The sequence below is a fragment of the Catharus ustulatus genome, chromosome 22 (assembly GCF_009819885.2).
Source record: "Catharus ustulatus isolate bCatUst1 chromosome 22, bCatUst1.pri.v2, whole genome shotgun sequence".
Taxonomy (NCBI): Eukaryota; Metazoa; Chordata; class Aves; order Passeriformes; family Turdidae; genus Catharus; species Catharus ustulatus.
Genome location: NC_046242.1, coordinates 419,639 through 439,733, shown reverse-complemented (window position 1 = coordinate 439,733; position 20,095 = coordinate 419,639). Strand labels below are relative to the sequence as shown.

The window sequence follows — 20,095 nt, the reverse complement described above, 5'->3', positions numbered from 1 at the left end:
ATGCCACAGCCTCACCCTCCTCACCCTCTGTCCTGGCACCCTCCAGGCACCCCTCCCTCGGCAAAGGACAGGTCTTGGAGCTCTGCAGCCTCATGACTGCGACCCCTCGGCCCCTGAGCCGGCACCAACTTTCAGATCACACAGGCATCGTGCTTTTTTGTGATTTTTGAAGGACTTCAGATGTACTGATAGCCTCCTCTTCCTCCTCACCAGTAGGCCTCTGGGAAAAGGAGGAATCTCCTTGGAGTACCTGGCCAGGTTTCATGAGGCTGAGCTGCATTTCTTCAACTCAGCCAAAGCAAGCTCACAGCAGCGTGCATGTGTTAGCTCTGACCTGGTGTCAGCTCAGCAAATGCAAATTACATTTTAGCTGAGTAATAATGACACTAAAAATATAGTTTAATGAATCCAAATAAATTGACTCAATGAATAGGCAGTAGCTGCAGCCCTAATGAAAACACTTCTGCAGGACATCCCGTCAGGGGAGGTGGGAGACCTGTGGAAGTGCCTCCTTCTGCCTCCCCTGCGGAAACCACAGCTTTCCAGGAACTCCCCACTTCAGGGACAACAAGGACTTCTTTTAATAAGAGCCCACAGTGAAACATTAGAGCTGCTCTACTGCCATCATTTAGCTCAAATTGGTTCTAAGACATCTGTGGGCAGAGGTACAAGCTCTGTATTTATTTCTCAGCAGCTTCACACCACTGGGACTGGCTCAGAGAGAGCAGAGCACGGTGAGGCTGCAGCCTGCAGTGCTCTGGGCAGGGCCAAGACCCAGGGTATCCACAGGGTCCCACAGCTGCTGGCTCAGGCACTTACAGGTGCTGAAGTGTCCTGTGCCTTGTGTCTGGCACCTCCAGTTACCCACCCTGCAATCTCCACATCTGGGAACTACATTTAAACCCATTTGTAAACTTTCTATCTGGTCAAAACTTTTCAGGAACCTAGCCTTGAAACTGGCTGTCTGGGTGACCCTGCTACAACAACATGCAATTCAAACATCACAGAAATCAGGCACAAAGAGTAGGACTAATGCAAAGTGCAAAGATCAGCACCAACAAAAACATTAACGGTGTCAGGAAGAGTGTGTTTCTCAAATTTCAAGAGAGCCGAAGGAAGGAATTGTATTTCAGACAGAAACCAAGAACCAGTCAATAATTCTACAAGTCTCTGTACCTTACTCTTGTGCATACCTTCGTTTCAGAAGGCTACTGGGACAGCAAGAGCAGGGTACAACCTGCTGCTCTCTGGGCAGGGTTTGCAGGGGAGATCTGACAGCTGTGGTGTCCTCAGCTCTGGGGACAGCTCTGCAAGAGTGTGCTGCAAGCACAGTGTGGGAAACCTGCCCATCCCATAGGAACCCCTGTGCCAGGGACACGGAGTGATCCCCCCAGCTCACACAGCGCCTGACCCGAGCTGGCACCGCAGCCCGACCTGCAGCTGAGCCCTGGCTCTGGGGACCCTGCAGGCGGCAGGGACACCAACAGCAAAGAGCACACAGGGCACCCACACGGCACGGCTTGCTAACAGCCAGGACCCACATTATTATTCCCAGTCTCATCCAGCTCCAAGGGCAGGAGGCTGGCTAGTGGGGAGCCTGGGAAGCAGAGCTGGTTTCAGGCTAATCCGACCTGCTGCAGCTCCAGGCAAGATTCATGATCCTGCAGTTTTATGTCATTGGACACAACTACATACAACTACTCTGAGCCTGCAGCCTCTTCAACAGCTTGTAGCAGAGACTTTAAAGTGAAAGACAAACCAAGGAAATGCTTTTTTAGAAAAACATGCCAACCAAAAGCTAATCCCGAGACAGCCTCGCTGCTATGGCAAAAACCTGACCTGCTGCCAGAAGCGACAGCCACTGCCACCGCAGGAGGAACCACGCGCTGGTTGTCGCCTTTGGCACGCTGTCCAAGCACTGCCCCAAGGATGGCATTGCTTCCCAAAGCAAATAATAAAATGCGTGAACTTCAGTCCAGTAAAGCTTCTAGAAATAACAACTTTCCAGCACAACCAATGGAGCACGGTGCAGGAAAGCAAAGCAAGTGCTGGGAAGCTGCGCCAGGAGAGGGGTGTGCTGCCAAGTTTAGTCATGTACAGACAATGAAGGTAAACACAGGACTCTGCAACACGGTGCTGGTTTTACTGAGCACGAGGCAGTTCTGAGTCTGCAGGTGGATTTATCTCAGTGCGTGTTCCTGACCTACTTACTTCCACTTTTCAGCTGGGAAACCCAGGAGCGAGGCTGCTGAGGCAGAGCAGAGAGGTTCCAGTGGGAGCTCAGCTCTCATCCCGCTGACAGAACCATCCCAAACGGGATCCCCTCGGGATCCCATCCCTCATCTCGCCATACAGATGCTGTGTTATCACACTCCTTTCCTCTTCTTAACCTTGTGGCAGTGATCAGATTTCTCTTGCACAACTTTCCTCTGACTGTCCCCCCCATCCAAGCCTGTTACAGCTGCTTATTAATAAAACCCCTGACTGCCAGCAATTCAGTCCTTTCCAAAACATCAGTGGACCTCCAAGGTTGGGCAACACACAGCGACAGCAGATTCCCAGATTAAGAATCAGCCTTCTGACCTTGTTGCTAACGCACAGCTACACTTGTCTCCACAGCAGTTTTCCATTAACACCTGCATTCTCTGCTGCTCTAACACAAGATGTGTCTGAAAGCAGGGCTGGTTGGGGAGCTCGGGGACAGAGGGACTGAGCTAGGAAAAAACAGATCTGGGCAAGGCAAGAGTGAAAGACATTTTATGGTAGCTAGAAGCATTGTAAACTTGTGAGAAAAGCCAGCAAAGACTGCAGGAACAAAAATAATCCAAGAAATGCTGCACACAGGGGCTGTCTCTGATCTCACACCAGCTGACAGAAAAGGGAGCTTAACCCAAAAATCATTACAGGAACCCCAACTGTCCATGCACTTGTGTTTCTGCACTCAGAAGGACAGAGCAGTCTCAGGAGTTTCTAGGCTGGGGCCAGAGAGCAGCAGGCACCAGCCCTCTTGCCTGGCACAGAGCCCAGCACGGAGCCTGGGTGCCTGGCACAGCCCAGGGGTGGGCTTGTGCAGCAAGGAGCCCCCGGCTGCAGGCGCTGAGAGCTGCCCCCAGACACAGCCAGTGCCTGCCCACACGGGTGCTCTGCAGGCCACACACAGCGGGGGAACACCAGAGCCCGTGAGGCGGTGCCAGGGTGGCCAGGCTGACCCTGCTCCTCCCAGATCCCACGGGAGCATGCCAAAACACACCGAGGATTTTTCCACCTTCCGTCCTCCCCCAGCAATCAACCGTGGCTGGAGAGGCATGGATTACACAGCATAACTTTTTAACCCAGTTGCTGGCACTGCAGGCGTGACGCTTGCTTCAAAATCCAGCACGTGGGTGACAGGGGGAGGCCACCAGCACTGAGCTTCCCACTCTTGAACAGCATCCAACCTGCTCCACTACCAAATGGAGCGAACTTTGCTTTAGTGACAAACTTCAAAAATCCACCTTGATACCATGAAATCAGCGGGGGATGGAAGCAATGTGTGGGTCAGTCAGAGGATTCACGTGCCTCAGGACGAAGGCCAGCCACAAGCCACGCTGCTTCTACACCTTTTGGTTGTACTTTAGAGACCAGAGAAAGGGGCCAAGGCTGAGATGGGTGCTCAGGCTTCTTGAAGATACAAACCCCAAGCTGAGCAAACCCAGGTGGAAGCATTTCAGGGCCGGTGCCAGCCCGGGATCTGGCACTGAGAACAGTGAGGACGTGGAGCTGCACACTGTCCCTGGCTTGAGCCACTCAGGCCCCAGCACAGAGCAAGAACAGACAGCAAATAACTAGTTAAACCTGCAATTTACAGCCGAGATGTCGAACAAGCCTCTGCCCTTTCCAGGAAAGCTCTTGCTTCTGAGTATTTTCTAACATGCCAGCGGCGCCCGCAGCCCGAACTCCCAGGCGGACCCAGCCCTTTGCTGCCCACCGGGCCGGGACACCGCGTCCGTCCGCGGCAGCACCGCGCGGTGCCCGGGCCGGGCTCCGCTCCCGCACCCCGAGCGCTCCCGGAGCGGCCCCGCGGCCACGGGCACGGGCACGGCGCTGCCGGCCGGGCCCCCCCGCGGCCGCGCGGTGGAGCGGCCCCATGAAGGTGACCTTCACCGGGCCCGGGGCTCCCGCTCCGCCGGGACGGGCCCGCCCAGGCCCGGGGCGCCGCCTGACCCCGCTGCTCCGCCGGGCCCCGGCCCCGGCTCGGCCCCGCTGCGGCACGGGAGGACAGCCCGGATCGCGGGGCCCGGCCCCGCTGCGGCCTCCGGCCTCGGCAGCCAGCGCAGCCTCGGGGCTGCCAGGAGCGCTCCCGAGGCACGGCGGGGGCGCCGGGCCCCAGCGCGGCTTCCCCGCAGGAACGGAACCGCCGGGCCGCGGGAGCACGGCCCCGCGGCGGGGCGCGCCCGGGCCGCTCCGCCGGGCTGTCCCCGGCCGGGACGAGCCGCCCGAGCTGCCAGAACCGCCCCCGGTCCCCAGCGCGGCCCCGGCCCCGCTCTCGCACACCCCCGTGGCCCTTTCCGGCCGGCTCCCAGCGCCGCTGCAGCAGCGGTGGGTTCGCACCACGGGAACGGGCATCCTCGGGACGGGCATCCCCGGCGCCGCAGCCCGGCCCGCGCTCCCGCCGCAGGCCCGGCCCGGTTGCTTACCGGGGCGCTGCTGCGTGTCGGCGGGCCGGCTGGCGCGGGGTGCCGGGTGCTGCTGCTCGGCGCCCTGCGCGGCCGGCACGGCGGCCGGCGGCATGTCGCCCGCTCGGATGACCATGGGCCCGCCGAAGGACAGCGCCGTCCGCCCGCCCGCCCACGTGGTGCGGCCCCGCCGCCGCTACGGCGCCCGCCACGGCCCAACCCCCGCGCACCGCCTGCGCCTTAAAGGGGCCGCGCTCCGCCCAGGCCGGCACGGGACAGCCCTGAGCCGGGGAGGGTCCGGCCGGGGGACAGCGGGGGACAGCGGGGGGACAGCGGGGTGGCAGCGGGGTGACAGCGCGCGTGCCGCCAGGGCTGGGTCGGAAGGGACCCCCCGGTCCCGTCCCCCGCCCTGCTGCCAGCCCCGCACAGATTATACTGCAGCCTTGGGGAGAAATGTTGGGAAACATGTGTAACAAATAATGGTTGGTGATGGGTTAAAAAAAACTAAACAAAACCACAAAAAAATCCTAACCCCCCCACCAAAAAAGAAAAAAGACCCAAAACAAACAAAAAACCCCAACAAAAAAAAAATTCAAACCAAACAAACTTTATTAAGAATGGATGTTCTTTAATGCTTGATTTTTGTAACTTTCAAGTCTAATCAATAAGAAGGAATATTTAATTAATGAAACATATAGCAGCTAACAAGCAAGCTGTAAGTGATGTCCATGTGTCAGAAAAACAAAGTTTAGGGCTTGACACGATTCAGTGGTCTAAGACCTGGGGGAGGAGGTTAACATGGCTTGGGACGAAGGATGTTACCACGAATAATGGACACAAAGAGTGCAGAAATTTTGGACCACAAGATGAGGAATATCTAATAAAACTGACTCGGTGATTGCGCTGAAATCAGCTCCAAATGGGTAGAAGGTAATTCTGTCTGTGGCCATCAGCCCACAGACCACTGATGCTAGAAATCAACCAACTCAAAAGAAGAGAAAGACTCATGAGCATGGGAAGTGGAGAATCATCCACCAATAGAGAACACTAATTAATAAGAGAACTATGGAACTTGTAGCCAATGAACGCTAATTCCTTTGTTTGCAAAAATGTAAAAACTGTTACAAGTTTTGATGATTGCCATACAGATTTGGTGGAACAATCCCCCATGTACCCAGTGCTGAATAATGCCAACTTTCTAATCAGACAAACTGATTGGAGAATTTATTTCCCATTTCTCTATCACTGCCCAATCTGGCCTTGAACACTTCCAAGAACGGGGCAGCCACAGCTTCTCTGGGCACCCTGTGCCAGGCCCTGCCCACCCTCACGGGGAAGAATCTTCCCCATATCCCATGGAACCCTGTCCTCTGGCAGTGGGAAGGCATTCCCCCTTGTCCTAGCTCCTGATAATGATCCCCCCTGTACCTGCAGGCCCCTCTAAGAACTGGGGGTCACTCTGAGCTGTGGAAGAGCTCTGGGGGAGTGAGGCAGGAGCCAGTCCTGGCACAGAGACAGAGATGGTTCTGGTTTGTGCTGGAGGTCCTGCACTCTGGGGTAGGACAGTACCACCCTCTGCAGATTTCCGTCTGTTTATTAAGAAAAAGGCATATTACAACAACTTCTAAAGTACAGCTCCATACTCTAGTCTCTGGCTGTTAACACATTTTAAAAAGCACTTGGTTAAAAAGCAAAGTCAACATGAATATCATCCTGGCAAATAATGGTGACATGTAGCAAAATGAACATTCAAATAAAGCCGAGCAGTGTCAAACCTTTGGCATCTGTCCCTGTGCGGCGGCGCTCCCCAGCACGAGGCACAGGCGTTTATTGTTCTCACTGAGCTTCACTAACTCAGCCAAGGACAATATTTTTGCTCCAACGAAACCACAGCTGCTCTGGGACCCGGGGAGCTGAGACGGGGAGTGCTGCCCTCCCCATCCCTCTGCTGAGCCCTCCCAGCGGTGCCAGGCAGAGGTGATGTCCCCACCCTGGGGGGACCTTGGACACACAGACACTGCTCGTCCCTGCAGGGCTGGGGGGCTGCAGCTCAGGCTGTACCTGCGCAGGAGGGGTCTGCTGCTGCACACATGCAAAGATTTGGGCCATTCCCAGGGCCTGATCATCTAATTCCTGCCGTAATTGCAGCAACAGGAAAGGGGAGCTTTCTTGGAAGCTGCGAGATGACTGAAAACTATCGGGAAGAGCCAGGAGGCAAAACCACACCCTGGCCAGGGAGGGCCAGGCACGGTTTGGGTGTGGGTTGGGTGCACCTCTCGCACAGCAGCAGCTCCACTCCCCTGCTCCTGCCCAAAGGTGCGAGGAGAGGCAGATGGAGGTGTGAGATGAGGGGATGGACGTGGTGGCACCGAGTGTCACCCTGTGTCCTGCCCAGAGGCACCGTCCCTTCCTGGGGCTGGCACAGCAGCGTCCCTGCAGGGCCGGAGCTGGCAGGGAGGACACAGAGGCAGAAATGGGGCCCTGGGGAGCAAAGGGCAGCTCTGACAGAGGGGACACGGTGCTTTGATCCTTGTGCTTTAACAGGCCCTGATGTCTGGTGGCTCCTCCAGAGCTGTGCTCATCGATCTGAGCTCCTCCTGCTCACCCAGCCCGGCACTGCTGATCTTATCCACACATCTCAGATGCTGCATGAGGCAACCCAGAGGCAGAAAGATCTCTCCCGTCCTGTTGCATTCCCTGTAGGACTTGGCAGCCAGGCGCCGACAGTGCAAGAGGGTGACAAGAACAGGCGTGCACCGAGGCGTCCCTACAGCCAGACTGGCTCATCAGGGCTGCTGGGATGTGGGGACTTGTTCTAGGAAAAAGGCAGGATGGTGTGGCTTCACTGGGGCAGCAGGAGCCAGTTCACAAGGCTGTACACGAGGACTCTGAAAATCAAAGTCCTTTGTTGTGCTGCTGATTTGCCTTCCTAGCGCAGAGAGCTTGGGGGGAACTTGGGAAAAGCAGCGCAATCCCTTCTCACTGCTGCCTCCAGGCAGGATGTCTCTGGCTGTGCCACTGCCACCTCTCCTGGGCACAGGACAGAGCACCCCTGAGTCCCTCCAGAGGGCTGTTCACAGAAAGCTTTGCCCTGGGAAGCCAGCAGGGTCTGGCCCCAGCTCAGACCGTCCCAGCTCAGAGCAGTGGGAAGGTTGGGAGCCTGGCGGGGATGGGAAGGACACGGCTGGGAGTGCTTAGATTAGCCCCAGCAAACACATTCACAAAATATGGCTTTTTAGTCAACAGGGCCAAGAAGGAGAACTTCCTGACTGCTCTGCCCAGGGTTAAAGTAAGTCCAGGGGAGTGTGCACCCTGTTGCCAGGACTGGCTCTGCCACAGCAAGTGCAGTGGGTGCATGTTCCCCCATCCACTGCTCACCTCACACCTGCTGCAAGGTGCATTTGAGACATCACTTTCTCAGACAGCATTAGGAAAAATAATAATAGTAATAATAATAATAATAATAATAATAATAATAATAATAATAATAATAATAATAATAATAGGAAAAGAGCTATTAGCAAACCAAACACATCAAATCCGTAAGCTTCTGCAGAGCTACAGAGCAAAAGGGGGTGCAGAGGAGAGGAGCCTGGCTGTTGGTCTGTAGACAGACAGCTCTCAGCACGTGGTGGTTCACACACACAAGACATGGTTTAACAACGAGCGTTATTGCTATGCTTCCATTTCCAGTCTAATCATTAAGCTTTACAAGTCAACATCAAACAGTGCCCGTTCCATGCCGAGCACGTTGGTGGTGGTGGCTGCACTCCTCAGTCTGTGCCTTCAGGTGCAGGTTGGAGCTGTGTGTGCCCTTTGGACTCCTGAGGAGTGCAGAGCAGGGACTGAATGCACCTCCAGATCCCTGTGACACCCTGCAGGCTGAGGGCCAGCTTACCAGGGGTGTGAGTGCCGGGGAGGGTCTGTGAGAGCCCCCACTCCAGGAGAGGAGGGCCCTGCCTGGGCCCCAGTGGCTCTCAGGATCCCAGTGGCTCCAGCAGCCTTCTCAGTAAAAAATAGGAATACTGTCTTTTTGATTTTTTTTTTTTATCGTTTTGATTTCTTTGATAATTTTATATAAATACAAAGATTAAAATAATTTATCTCAACATTATTTCTATTACAATCATACAGTGTTTTCCCCTCAAAACAAGTGCATGTATGTGTGTATATATATATTTAAGTGTATATATAGTATCTCTAGAGCTTCCCTCCACCCCAAGAAAAGCAGCAATGACTGAAGCAGGTACAGCACGCAGGAGCTGATCCTTCCTGCTCCAAGGCAAATGTGCCCAAGGAAAAGTGCAGGGCTCAGCCTGACAACTCATTTCCAAGCACATTACATTGGCATGAAGGGGGGAACTGGGGTGCTTGCTCTCCATCCCTCTGGGAGCCCCCCTGGCACAGGGGCTCTGCCTGCCCGGCCGTGGGGCTCCAGACCTGCCCAGCTGCCCGGGGAGGGACCAGCACGGGAATGAGATCAACTCCTTGAGCAAGCTGCTAATTACTGCTGGAGAGGAAAGGGCCCTGCAGCTCAGACAGGGTTGCTTCATTTACATACTAGGCACTACGGATGATGATTGCTAGGAAGGTATTTACACAGCAGAAGGATCATACTTCTCCCTCCACTTTTCAATGCTTGGGTCAGTCATAAACACCATGATCTCAAGAAGGAGTTTGTAATAAAAATGCAACATACTGTGTCTATCAGGATTGTCTAGGAAGGACGGGAAACAGCTGTGCACACCACAGCTGCAGCAACAGCCAAGCACAGGGACAGGCCTCCTTCACCCTAACAGAGGAGAGACAAATACGCACGGAACCTCTCAGAACCTGAGAGAAACAGCGATTTCCAGAGGCCAATAGCACCTCATGGGCACAACACTCCAGAGCTGTGACACCGGAGCCCTGGGGCTGCTCGTGCAACACCCAACAACCCCCTCACTGTCCCCGTGGGCAGGTGACAGCAGGGCCAGCACTCCCAGCTCACCCCAGAGCTGGGCCTTGCACAGCCTGCCTGATCACCGTGCAGGGGGAGCATTCTGCAGCCATGCCAGGGAGCTCAGGGCTTTTCTCCCTCCTGCAGCTCAGAGCCCCCCGTGCTGCCCTGCACCTGCCCAACCTGTGCTGGCAACCTGGGCACAGCTTGGGCACAGCCTGGGCACAGCCTGGGCACAGCTTGGGCACAACCTGGGCACAGCCTGGGCACAGCCTGGGCACAACCTGGGCACAGCTTGGGCACAGCCTGGGCACAGCCTGGGCACAGCTTGGGCACAACCTGGGCACAGCCTGGGCACAGCCTGGGCACAACCTGGGCACAACCTGGACACAGCCTGGGCACAACCTGGGCCCTGGGCACAGCCTGGGCACAGCCTGGGCACCGCCTGGGCACAACCTGGGCACAGCCTGGGCACAACCTGGGCACAACCTGGGCACAACCTGGGCATCTGGAGCTCTGCAGCCACAGCCTGTGAGCACCCTGCCAGGGCTCCCTGCAGCCTCCCATGGCTGTGGCAGTCTGGGGGGACAGCTGGGGGCTCTGAGGGCTCTGTGCTCCTGAGGCAGCAGCTCCAGATACCTCAGGGGCTGCAAAAATTCCCACTAGAGCTTTTGTGCCCCAGGAGCTGCACACCTCAGCCCAGCTTCAAGCCAGGCTGCTGCCTGACAACTGTGAGGGGGGCCCTGCCCAGCGAGGCTTTGCTGGGAGCTTTTCCAAACCCAGGGTGTGTTAGGGACCACGGGAGCAGCTGGAGAGTCCCAACCCTCAGGGGTGCCCTGGGAGAGCACGAGGGATCTTGCCCTCCAAAGCCTGACTAGTCACGTAACAGCCAAAGAAAAGGTACAAAAGCCACTACCTCCTGCCCTGCTAGTGCAGCTCATCCGCTTTGGTGTTTGTTTTTACCAAAGAGCTGGCCTGGCGACTGCTGCTGTGAATCTCATAAAGCATTTTAATAGAGTATATAAATATTGAACTACAAAAATAGACAGCTCTGACTGCACGGGCACACTGAGGGTGAGCGCGGGCAGGCCAAGCCTCGCTAGTCTATGAGGGAGATGTCTTTCAAGAGGCTTCAAACTGAATTGGAAGGAAGCAGGGTCTGATGTCACCCGCAGCAGCCACGGAGGCAGCGAGGGTCCTGCGGGAGGTGCTGCCCACAGCCCGGCAGGGCTGGCTGCAGGCAGGGCCCGGCTCTGGCAGCTCGCATGCCAGGGTGAAACCTGCCCCTGGGTTACCCTGAGCAGCACAGGTCTGGCAGCACTGGAGCACAGACCTTTGCCCTGCCCGAAGCCCTCCCCTCCTAACGGCGTTTCACAACACCCAGGGAGTGGATTGTAAAGCTGACAGTTTGGCTGGAAACGGGGCAAGGCTGCCCCGGCGGGGTGAAGGCAGCTCCGCTGTGCTGGGGAGGATGGGAGGCGATGGGGCAGGACTGGGGGGCTGCTCAGCCCTCAGCAGCAAACCCAGACCTGGCTGTGGACGTGACTGAGAACCCAAATGCTGGTGCTGAGGAGAGCCCCGTGCAGGGGGCACAGCGTGCAGCCCTGCTCCAGCAGCACATGGAGCTCGGCTGCAGCGGCGCGGGAGCCACGGGGTGTCCAGCAGGACTGCCAAGCTCTGTCCAGCTGCCTTGTCTGAGTCCTGTGAATGTGATGAGGGGGAAACCCGTGCTGGAGACAGACAAACTGCCGCACAGCAGAGTGTGGGATAGGCCTGGCCAGCACAGCAGCACTGTCCTTGTGCAAGGGGACCCCTCTGTCCCCCACAGGATTGACCCTGTTCAGCTGCCTGCGTTCTGGAGAGCCTGGGCTGTCCTGGGCGCTCTCAGTGCCCGGTGATGGCGAGGGCTGAGGCCGGGCTGAGCCCATCCCATGGTGCCAAACCGTGTGCTGCACTGCTCACCCACCTCCCAGCACCCCGGCACCCGCTCTGAGGGCAGCAGCAAGATCTCATTTCAGAAATGTTTCCCCTTATTCTTCCTCTCGTCCTTTCCTCGCAGGCTGTGACAGGTGCTCGGCCGTGTCCCCTCACAGCCCGGTGCTGGAGGCTGCACTGCCGGTGCCATCCCCGGCTCAGACCGTTCGGGCAGAGGCTCGTTCTGGCTGCCGGTGGGTGGGAGGTGTGTGCAGGGCTCTGCTTTCGGCTGCCCCTTCCCCTCCACCGAGGGCACGGGGGAAAGAACAGAACCTCGGCCGGGCTCAGGCCTTTCGCCGCCTACTCCTGGGCCCGGGGGGCACCGTGGGCACCGTGGGCACCGTGGGCACCGGAGCCCTGCCTCTTGCCGGGCTCGCCCTTGGCCGGCCTGGCCCTGGCCGCCGGCTCCTGCGGGGGCTGCCGGGGGTGCCGCTGGCCCCGGCCGGGCGGCTCCGGGCGCTGCGGGCCGGGCGGCTCCGGGCGCTGCGGGCCGGGCGGCCGCGGCGAGTACAGGAACAGCGCCGGGTCGGGCATGGCCTCGGGCTCCTCGTGCGGCGGGGCCCGCGGCCGGGCGGGCGCTCGGTGGCCGCGGCGGCGGGGCCGGGCCTGGCCCTCGGCCGGGGCCTGCTCGGGGCCCGGCAGCCGCTGGGCCGTGGCGTGCAGCTGCAGCGAGAGGTAGGCGGCCGCCTCCGTCTGCTTCTGCAGCTCCGTGTCGAGGATGGTGACGCGGTGGCTCCGGCGCTTGAGCTCCTCCAGGAAGCGGCGCTCCTTGCTGCGGAGGCTGGAGCGCAGCGCGGCCACCAGCGTCTCCTTGTGCTGCAGCTCCTTGCGCAGCTCCAGGTTGTCCTTCTCCTTCTCCTGCAGCTGCGCCTCCATCGCCCGGCACTTCTCCTCCAGCTCGCGGTCCAGCACATCTGCGGGTGAAGGCACAGAGGGTCGGAGGGGAGCGGGCTCAGCCCGGCGTGGCTGCTGACCGCCCCGTGTCCCAGCGTGTCCCGGCACTGCCGCTGAGGCTGCTCGGAGCCGGGACCCAGAACTGCCAGGGCTGCCCGAGCAGGCACGGTGCCACGTGTAACACCCAAATGCGGGCTGACAGCAAGAGCCAGCTTCACCGGAGGATGTTGTTGCCATGGAACCTGCTGGCTCTACCTTGCTGCAGTTTTAAAATTTCCCTAGGTAAATAGTTTTTCACGCTAAAAGTGACTTTGAATGTGTGCAGAGGGTGTGGGAGAGAAAAGGAAATGGTGCAGGAAAACCATCAGCCCAACTTTGCAGGGACTTTTGGCATCAAGCCCCGGGACTCCAAAGCCTGGTTAGTCAGGATGGAGATGCTAATCCAAGATTACGGAGGAGTTGGGCTGCGCTCAGCAGGGAAGGAGCCTCCATCCTGGGAGGGGGAGCAGGTTCTGGGGAATGCTGTCCTGGGGCAGGATGGCCAGGTGGCTTGGGGTATTCACAGCTTGGGGTTCTGGGGGCAGCAGGAGGGCCCTGGCCGCCTGCTCCAGCATCCAGCCCTTGGCACGCTGCAGGCTGGCACCTGCCCGCGCTCCCTGGCCTGCCCAGGCCTGCTCCTATCCTCTGCAATAATCTGCTTTTTATGATGTGATTGGCAGCTGCTTACAGCCTCAGCTCCTCAGTGTTCCTGCAGCTTTATAATGAGGTGTTAGGGAGGCAGTTGCAGGCGGTAATTATTGCATGAATGGTATTAGAAGAGCAATCATTTGATGGCATCGTAAATGAGGTGCTGCCCCATAAACGTGGCAGAGTGATTGTGCAGCTCTAAAAGGCTGAAGGATGGGCAGGCACCATGGATGAGGCTCACTGCTGGTGTCTGGGGCTGGTGACACCCCGATGGCACCAGGCCCTCTGCCAGCAAAGCGCAGGGTGCAGAGAAGGGACCCCTGCCTCCAGGGGAGGGGCTGGGAGTTTGGAATTCCCGTGGAGCCAGCCACAGCACTGCGTGAGGGTGCCAAGGGCGAGGACTCCGCTGGCCCCAGTGAGAGCAGCCTGCACCCACCCTGGCACTGGCTGCCCTGGGGACAGGGGACAGGCTGGGGCTTGGTGCCAGGGACCATGCCCAGGCAGCGCCAGGGAGGAGTTTCAGTTTCAGCTCAGGGACAGAGGAAGGAGAACAGCCAGGCTGCTCACAGAGCAGCCTCTGCCGGCCGTGGGGCTCCTGGGCATCACCAGCATTTACTGGGCTGCCAGCAGGCTGTGCACACTGCCCTGCCAGTCCTGCCCTCACCCCACTGCACCCCAGGCAAGCTCCCTGTCCCCTCCCTGCGGCCCTGATGGGTCCCCTCTGGCTCTTTTGCACCCACACCTTGTGCCCAAAGCTGTGCTCTTACCTTGCTGGCGGGCCTCCAGCTCTTTCATTTCCAGGTCGTGGGTGAGCTCTGCAAGAGAAATCCAGCAGGACTGAGGAGGAGCATCCCGCCCATTCTGTGCTCCCCAAGTCTTCCTCTGCTCCCTGTGAGGCACTGGGCATCACTGTGGTTGCAGTGTTATCTCTGCCTGACCCACATGGGACTGTGGCCATCCTGGAGCACCAGCCACAGGCTGAGCTGAAAATAGGCAATTCTGGCAATTTATGTGTTATTAAGCAGCCTCATGGCCATGACATTGTCTGCAGGACAATGCAATGTCTGCGATGTCTGCTCCTCTGACAATGCCTTTCCTTTTTCCAAGAGTTGCCGAACCATTTTCAGTGCTTTAAACCAGGACAAAGAGCAGAGCAATGGATTGAAAATAGACCAAAGTGTAAGCTGCCACCCAAAGCATTTCATAATTTACTGCTCCAGGCTGATTGCTGCCTCTGCACGTGATGCAAGTGGGCACGGCCTCGTCCCAGCACGGTGTGCCTGCAGGAGGATGCTCCCTGCTCCAGGGCAACGTGGAGCTTCCAAATCCCTTCCAAATCTCAGGAGCTGCAGCACCTACCTGCCTACTCAGCCCCACCATGCTGCCTCCTCTCTGCTGCTCTTTGCCTGCTCACTGCCTAGCCCCAGGCAATAGCAGCAGGTCACGAAGGGCAGCTCAGGGACCTTCTGGAGTTCACTTTACCCTGAACTCTTACAGACAGTCCCTTTTGAATTAATTATCACAGCCCACCCAGCCACTAACAGCCCTGAGCAGAGGAGGAGAGTGGCAGCAGCAGCACTCAGCTGTTTGGTGCTATTTTTTTTCCTGAAAATGAGTTCAAATGGTTAATCTTTGCCCTACATTTTTCTTTTAATCTGCTTTTGTGTTGACTCTAATCCTCATCACTGCCATCCTTCTGAAACGGAACGCTTGGCTCAGGCTGCTCTGCCTGTCTGTCTTGGAAAACAAATCTGTAGTGAGAAGGCAGAAGCACCTGAGAACGTAATGCAGTTTCTGGAGAGCATTCAGCACACTCAACTGCCCCAGTGGGAATCAGAGGCCACTGTGCTATATTTCTGAACCTAAAATAATAGGTTTGCAGTCTCAGGTATATTTCAAATGAAAACCAAAGCAGTTGCCTATTTCCAAAGACGTCATCCTGCTGAGCAAGTGCAGCAGTGATGCACAGCCTGGGGTCCCAGTCTCTGTGCTGGAGCCAGGGGGCTGGTGCTGATCTGCTTCTGTACTGTCCCCATCACCCCTGAGAGGCACCTCTGGGGAAGGAAAAGCCTTTCCCACAGGGATACCTCAGAGAGACCAAGGGGACAGTGAAGAAGTCAGAAACAACAATGCCAGGACAGCAGGCAAGGCTCCAGAGGGCCACAGTGGGGAAAAGCTACTCTACTCTCCTCCTGCAAACAGCCCCCCTGATAATGACACTCAAATGTCAGCAAAGTCTCCTTAAAACCACCCAGGTAGTTTAGGGCAGCCCAGGGGTTGCCCCTATCTCTCCCAGCTCACCCAGGAGGGCAGAGCTCCTCTGGTCCTGTATGGTTGTCCCTGAGTCACACTGGGAAGGGGACATCACCTGTGCAGTGGGCTCATTTCAGCCCACACACCCCCCAAGTCTGATTTAGGCAGGAGAAGCCCGCTGTCTTGCCTGCCTGAAGAGGCTGTAGATGAAACCATTAAAACAATGAAACAGAACAGCAAAAGCTCAGAAAGGATGGAGGAAATTAGCCAATTTTATCAGTGCAGACATTTCTTTGTTTCCCAGGAACCTGGGAGAATGAGAGGCTGGAAGACAAGGAGTAATTAGCTATGGCTGAATTATTGATGAGAGCAGCAGCACAAGTTGGAATGAGTTCCGGAGGTGGCAGAAGGCTGGGCGACTGTCACTGCTGCAGGGGTGGCAGGAGGGGAGTGTGACACTGCTCAGAGGGGTTGGGGGTGCAGGCAGGGCCCCGAAGCTCGCCCTGCAGCCTGGCACTCTCCTGCTCCGTGTCCTGTGTGAGCACCCAGGGCGCAGCAGGAGCTTTCCTGCCCCGGGTGTCCGTGAGCAGCCGGCTCCCCCACGCCGTGGCCGCCCCAGCGCTCACCTGAGCAGTGCTTCTGCAAGCGGAGGATCTCCAGGTGCAGGTCATGGAGCAGCTCCATCTGCTCCTTCTTCAGGAAGGCGATGTGCCGCTGCACGCTCTGGATCTGGTGCTCCAGGGACACGGTCTCCATCGCAACCAAATTCACCGTCCAGGTCTGCGGGGAGTGGAGAGGGCTGGTGAGCAAACGTGCAGCACAGTGCTGGGCTTGCCAGCCCCGGCCCTGGAGCCCTTGTGAGGGCAGAGCCTGGGGTGCAGGGTGGTGCTTTCTCTCCTCGACCCTCTCCCCGGGGACTGTGGCTGTGGGAAAAGCAGCCCTGCTCAGCCAGTCCCCAGGGAATGGCCTCAGCCCTCTCACCTTCCAGCACTCCTGGGGCCAGCTCCCTTCCTGCCTGCTCTGAGACTGCTCAGGCAGAAAATCCTGCTGCATGAGCCCTGGCATCACAGCATGCAATGTCTGTTCTGAATTTGGCCCTAGGAAATACTTTATCACTGGGTAGGCTGCATCTGGGACAGGATTGCTCCCTGTCGTCCCCAGGTGGGAGTTGCACCAGAGATGATTTTGGCTGTCTCTTGACAAGCCCCACATTGCACAGCAGCCACTGCAGCGAGCGATCCAGCACATGAAAAATACAATATGCTCTGTCTAACCCGATCAGCACTGCGTGGCTGGGAGAGTCATGTTGCCTTCCAGGAGAAGGAACATCTTCCCTGGTAATTTGTCTGGCAGACCAGAGCTGCTGGCAGGCTGTGCCAGGCACTCGAGCTGGGCTGGGGGTCCATCCCCACGCCATCAGTGACCTTGGAAAAGCAGCTGCAAAAACCACCCACCTGTGCTGCTGCACAGAGAGATAAAAATAACCCCTGAAAGAACCTTTTATCTCAGGAAATACCATTTTGTGGTGCGTGGAATCTGTCCTTGCTCCCCATACACAGCCCAGAAGCAGAGAAGCTGCAGCAAATCAAGGTAACCTGGCAGTGCTGGGTGAGTGGCTGGACTCAATGACCCAATGACCTGAGAGGCTTTTCTAACCTAAATGATTCTTTAAGGAGAGGCTGTGCTACAAGCCTGAGGCACGGAGTGCATCATCCTGTCCCTGGGCAGCTGCTTCCCGCATCTGACTCCAGTTTTCTCTCTACAGAAACTGCAGAACCAACCGAGTGCTGTGGCTCGCTGTTCCAGCACCCCTGGCATGGTCACATGGGGCATTTTGCAATTCCTGCAACATGAACGCATTTAAGATCAATCCCACAGTAAATGGTGTTGGCAATGCCCCAAGGTCAAAGCTTTGTTCCAGCCAAAGGCTCTGCAGATTTGAGACAACTCTACAGTCGGTTCTCCCTGTTCTGTATGTGATGAGGTGGGGGGTGCAGGCTGCCTGGGGACAGCCAGCCTGCTGGTACAGAAATGACCCAAAGTGTGTTGTCCTGTAGCTGTCCTTACAGAAGGTGTCACACCCAGCTGTGCCAGGCCATCCTCCTTGGAGGGCCATATGTCCTGGTGCCAGTGCAAGAGCCGTGGGAGTTATCTGGCATCTGCCAGAGAGCAGGAATGCAAACCACACCACAGCTACATCCTCCTGCCAGCCCTGGCCGTGGTGGGCTGAGCTTCTTGATGGGAGTTGTGGCACCTCATCTCAGAAAACATCAGAAAGTAGGTTGGCCAAAGCCCAGGGGACACGTACTGCTATTTTCAAGCACTTTGTTCTGTCTAGTTGAAATGTCTTTAGTAAAAATGGCTACAAATTTCCCATTTAACTTTCCCTTTTCCCCTTAAATAGGAAATTGCTCCTTTTTTTTTTTTTTCTAAACCAATGAAAATGTTTTCCTTTAAAAACAGTTGATAGATTTCAAGCTGCAAAGAAAGTAAAAGAAAAAAAAAACTGGAATTGAGATTATTTGTTGTCTCTGATTTGGAAGCAAGAAGCATTCGTAATTTACCTGTATGTGTGGGAAAAGAAGTCTGTCTAGAATTGTGATGGGAAATCCCCAGTGGGTTTGAATCAGCTTTGCCTGTCCAACATAACTTTCACGTTTTTCCTTGAGAAACAGCTCTCAGCTTATGGCAGGAGCCTCTGAAGTCCCACATGAGGGAGCGAGCACCTTGTTTTGTGTGGCCATGAACCTCCCACTCTGATCCCTCCCTTGCTGCTGCAGCTGTTCCTTCTCCTTTCCAGACCAGTTCTAAGATGCCAAGGCAACTGGTGGTGGGAGCTCTCACAGTGACCGTGTGCTCTGGGATTTTGACGAGTTAGGTATGAGGTTACAACCCTAGAAACGATGCCATTCATAACAAAAGCCAAGAGTGAGTGATAGTAGTCCCTCTTTAGCTTGAAGAATGCTCTGTGCCCTTGTGCTTCTGCGAGCTGCACGTGTGCACACACAGCAGCAGAGGAGGCAGCAGTGCGCTGAGCTTTGCCCTGTTCGGAGGTGACGCCTCCACCTGGGCTGGCCCCTGCTCCCCACAGAGCTCTGGCTGCGCAGTTCTCTCCAGTTTTGGAGACTGGACATCCACGGGGCTTTGCTCCCCCTCTGAGAGCTTTCCAGGAACAAGGCTCCCTTGCTGATCCTCCAAGGTTTTGAGCACAGAACTGATGAGGAGGCAGTGGGCTCAGCCCCCTGCATTTCCCCACATGGAGTGACCGTGGAGCTCAGCCTTTCTGTGCACCTGCCTCTGAACCCCTTTTTTTCCAACACTCCCTGTCCTTTCACTATGCAACCATGACCTTTGGCACAAGCATATTGGGAGTCTTGATCTCAGCTGCTTCTTTCAAAGTACTGGTGGAAAACCATGGTGAGATTTACAATTTCATCCTAATTTATCAAATTCTTATTTCACAAGCCAAAATGAAGGAGGCTCTTGGAGCAGCTACAATGACCAATTCAGTCACAAGTTCTGATTTCCTTTGCACAGATAGGTTGGTTGAGAATTTGCTTCCAGGGCAAAACTCTGCCTAAGGCTGCTGTTCAATGTAAACCAGAATCGCCAAAGTTTGACCCAAGAAAACCCTCCATCCCAACGATGCATCTGAAAGGGAGATGCGGTATTGCACATCCACGTACACGCACTGTCACACCATGGTCTGGCCCTTATCTCTGTGGTTATTATTCCCCATAAATGAAAAACTAGCTGGGAGTCAGAGGGCATGAGGTTTGCAGGAGCAGGTCGATATTTTGTCCTACTGTGGCTGCCAGCAACCCCTTCTCCATCCCTTTGAAACATACGCAGGAATAAACACGGATACACACTAGAAATCCATAGTGCTTGGTATTTTACAGCTCAAAGAATATAAAGATAAACTGCAGCAATGCCACTAAGCTAGTGTATCCTTAAATGTAGGGAAATCAGGCAAGCAGGAAGCTCAGAAACTTGCAGAAGGTCACAGAGGCAGTGGCGACGCCAGGAATAGAAACCAGAGGTGAAATCCCGGCCTTGGAAAAGTCAGTGGGAAACCTTCCCTGATCTCAGCAGAGGCAGAATTACACTTGGAGGGCTGTTTGCTATTCACTATCTGTCAGTATCTATTTACAGATAAAATCAATACAGATGGCGATTATAAATTATCGTGTTTCTCGCAATTCTCTGAGCACAAGCGCCTGAGGAACAGCCCCGGTGAGGCTTGCCGGGGGGCTGCGGATGCTGAAGGCAAGGCCGTGCTTTCTCCTCCCGGCTCCGGGGGAATTCGCTGGGATCCAGCTCCGCTCCGGGAGCGGAACCGGGCCGGTCCTTCCGCGGGGGGACCCGCGGTGCCGCCCGCAGCAGCGGCGCTGCCCGGCCCCGGTGCCGGTCCTGGTCCCGGTCCTGGTCCCGGTGCCGGCAGAGCCCGGCTCGGCTCGGCTCGGGGCCCTGGGGGCCGGGGCGCGGCGCTGCCGCGGGGTCACGAACCGGGACAAGCAGCTCCTCGAACGGGCACGGCGGGGCTGCGGGCAACTCGTGCGGGGCCGAGCCCGCACCCCGGCCCCGCGCCCGGCCCGCACCCCCGGCCCCGCGCCCGCCCGCCCCGCGGCCGGACCTTACCTGAGGGGAGCGCCGGGGCCCCGCGGGCCGCCCGCTGGGCGTCATGGGCCGG

The 20,095-nt window shown here is 56.8% G+C and overlaps 1 protein-coding gene across 1 annotated transcript; it reads right to left on the bottom strand.

Moving 5' to 3' along the window:
• Positions 1-6,231: 6,231 nt before the first annotated feature.
• On the bottom strand, positions 6,232-20,095 carry CCDC92B (coiled-coil domain containing 92B). Its single transcript, XM_033078147.2, has 5 exons — positions 20,044-20,095; positions 16,029-16,182; positions 13,917-13,964; positions 10,051-12,482; positions 6,232-9,777 (listed from the first exon to the last, which is right to left on the bottom strand). Exons 1-4 carry the CDS (start codon positions 20,086-20,088, stop codon positions 11,869-11,871), a joined length of 861 nt encoding a protein of 286 aa, XP_032934038.1. The 5' UTR covers positions 20,089-20,095; the 3' UTR covers positions 6,232-9,777; positions 10,051-11,868.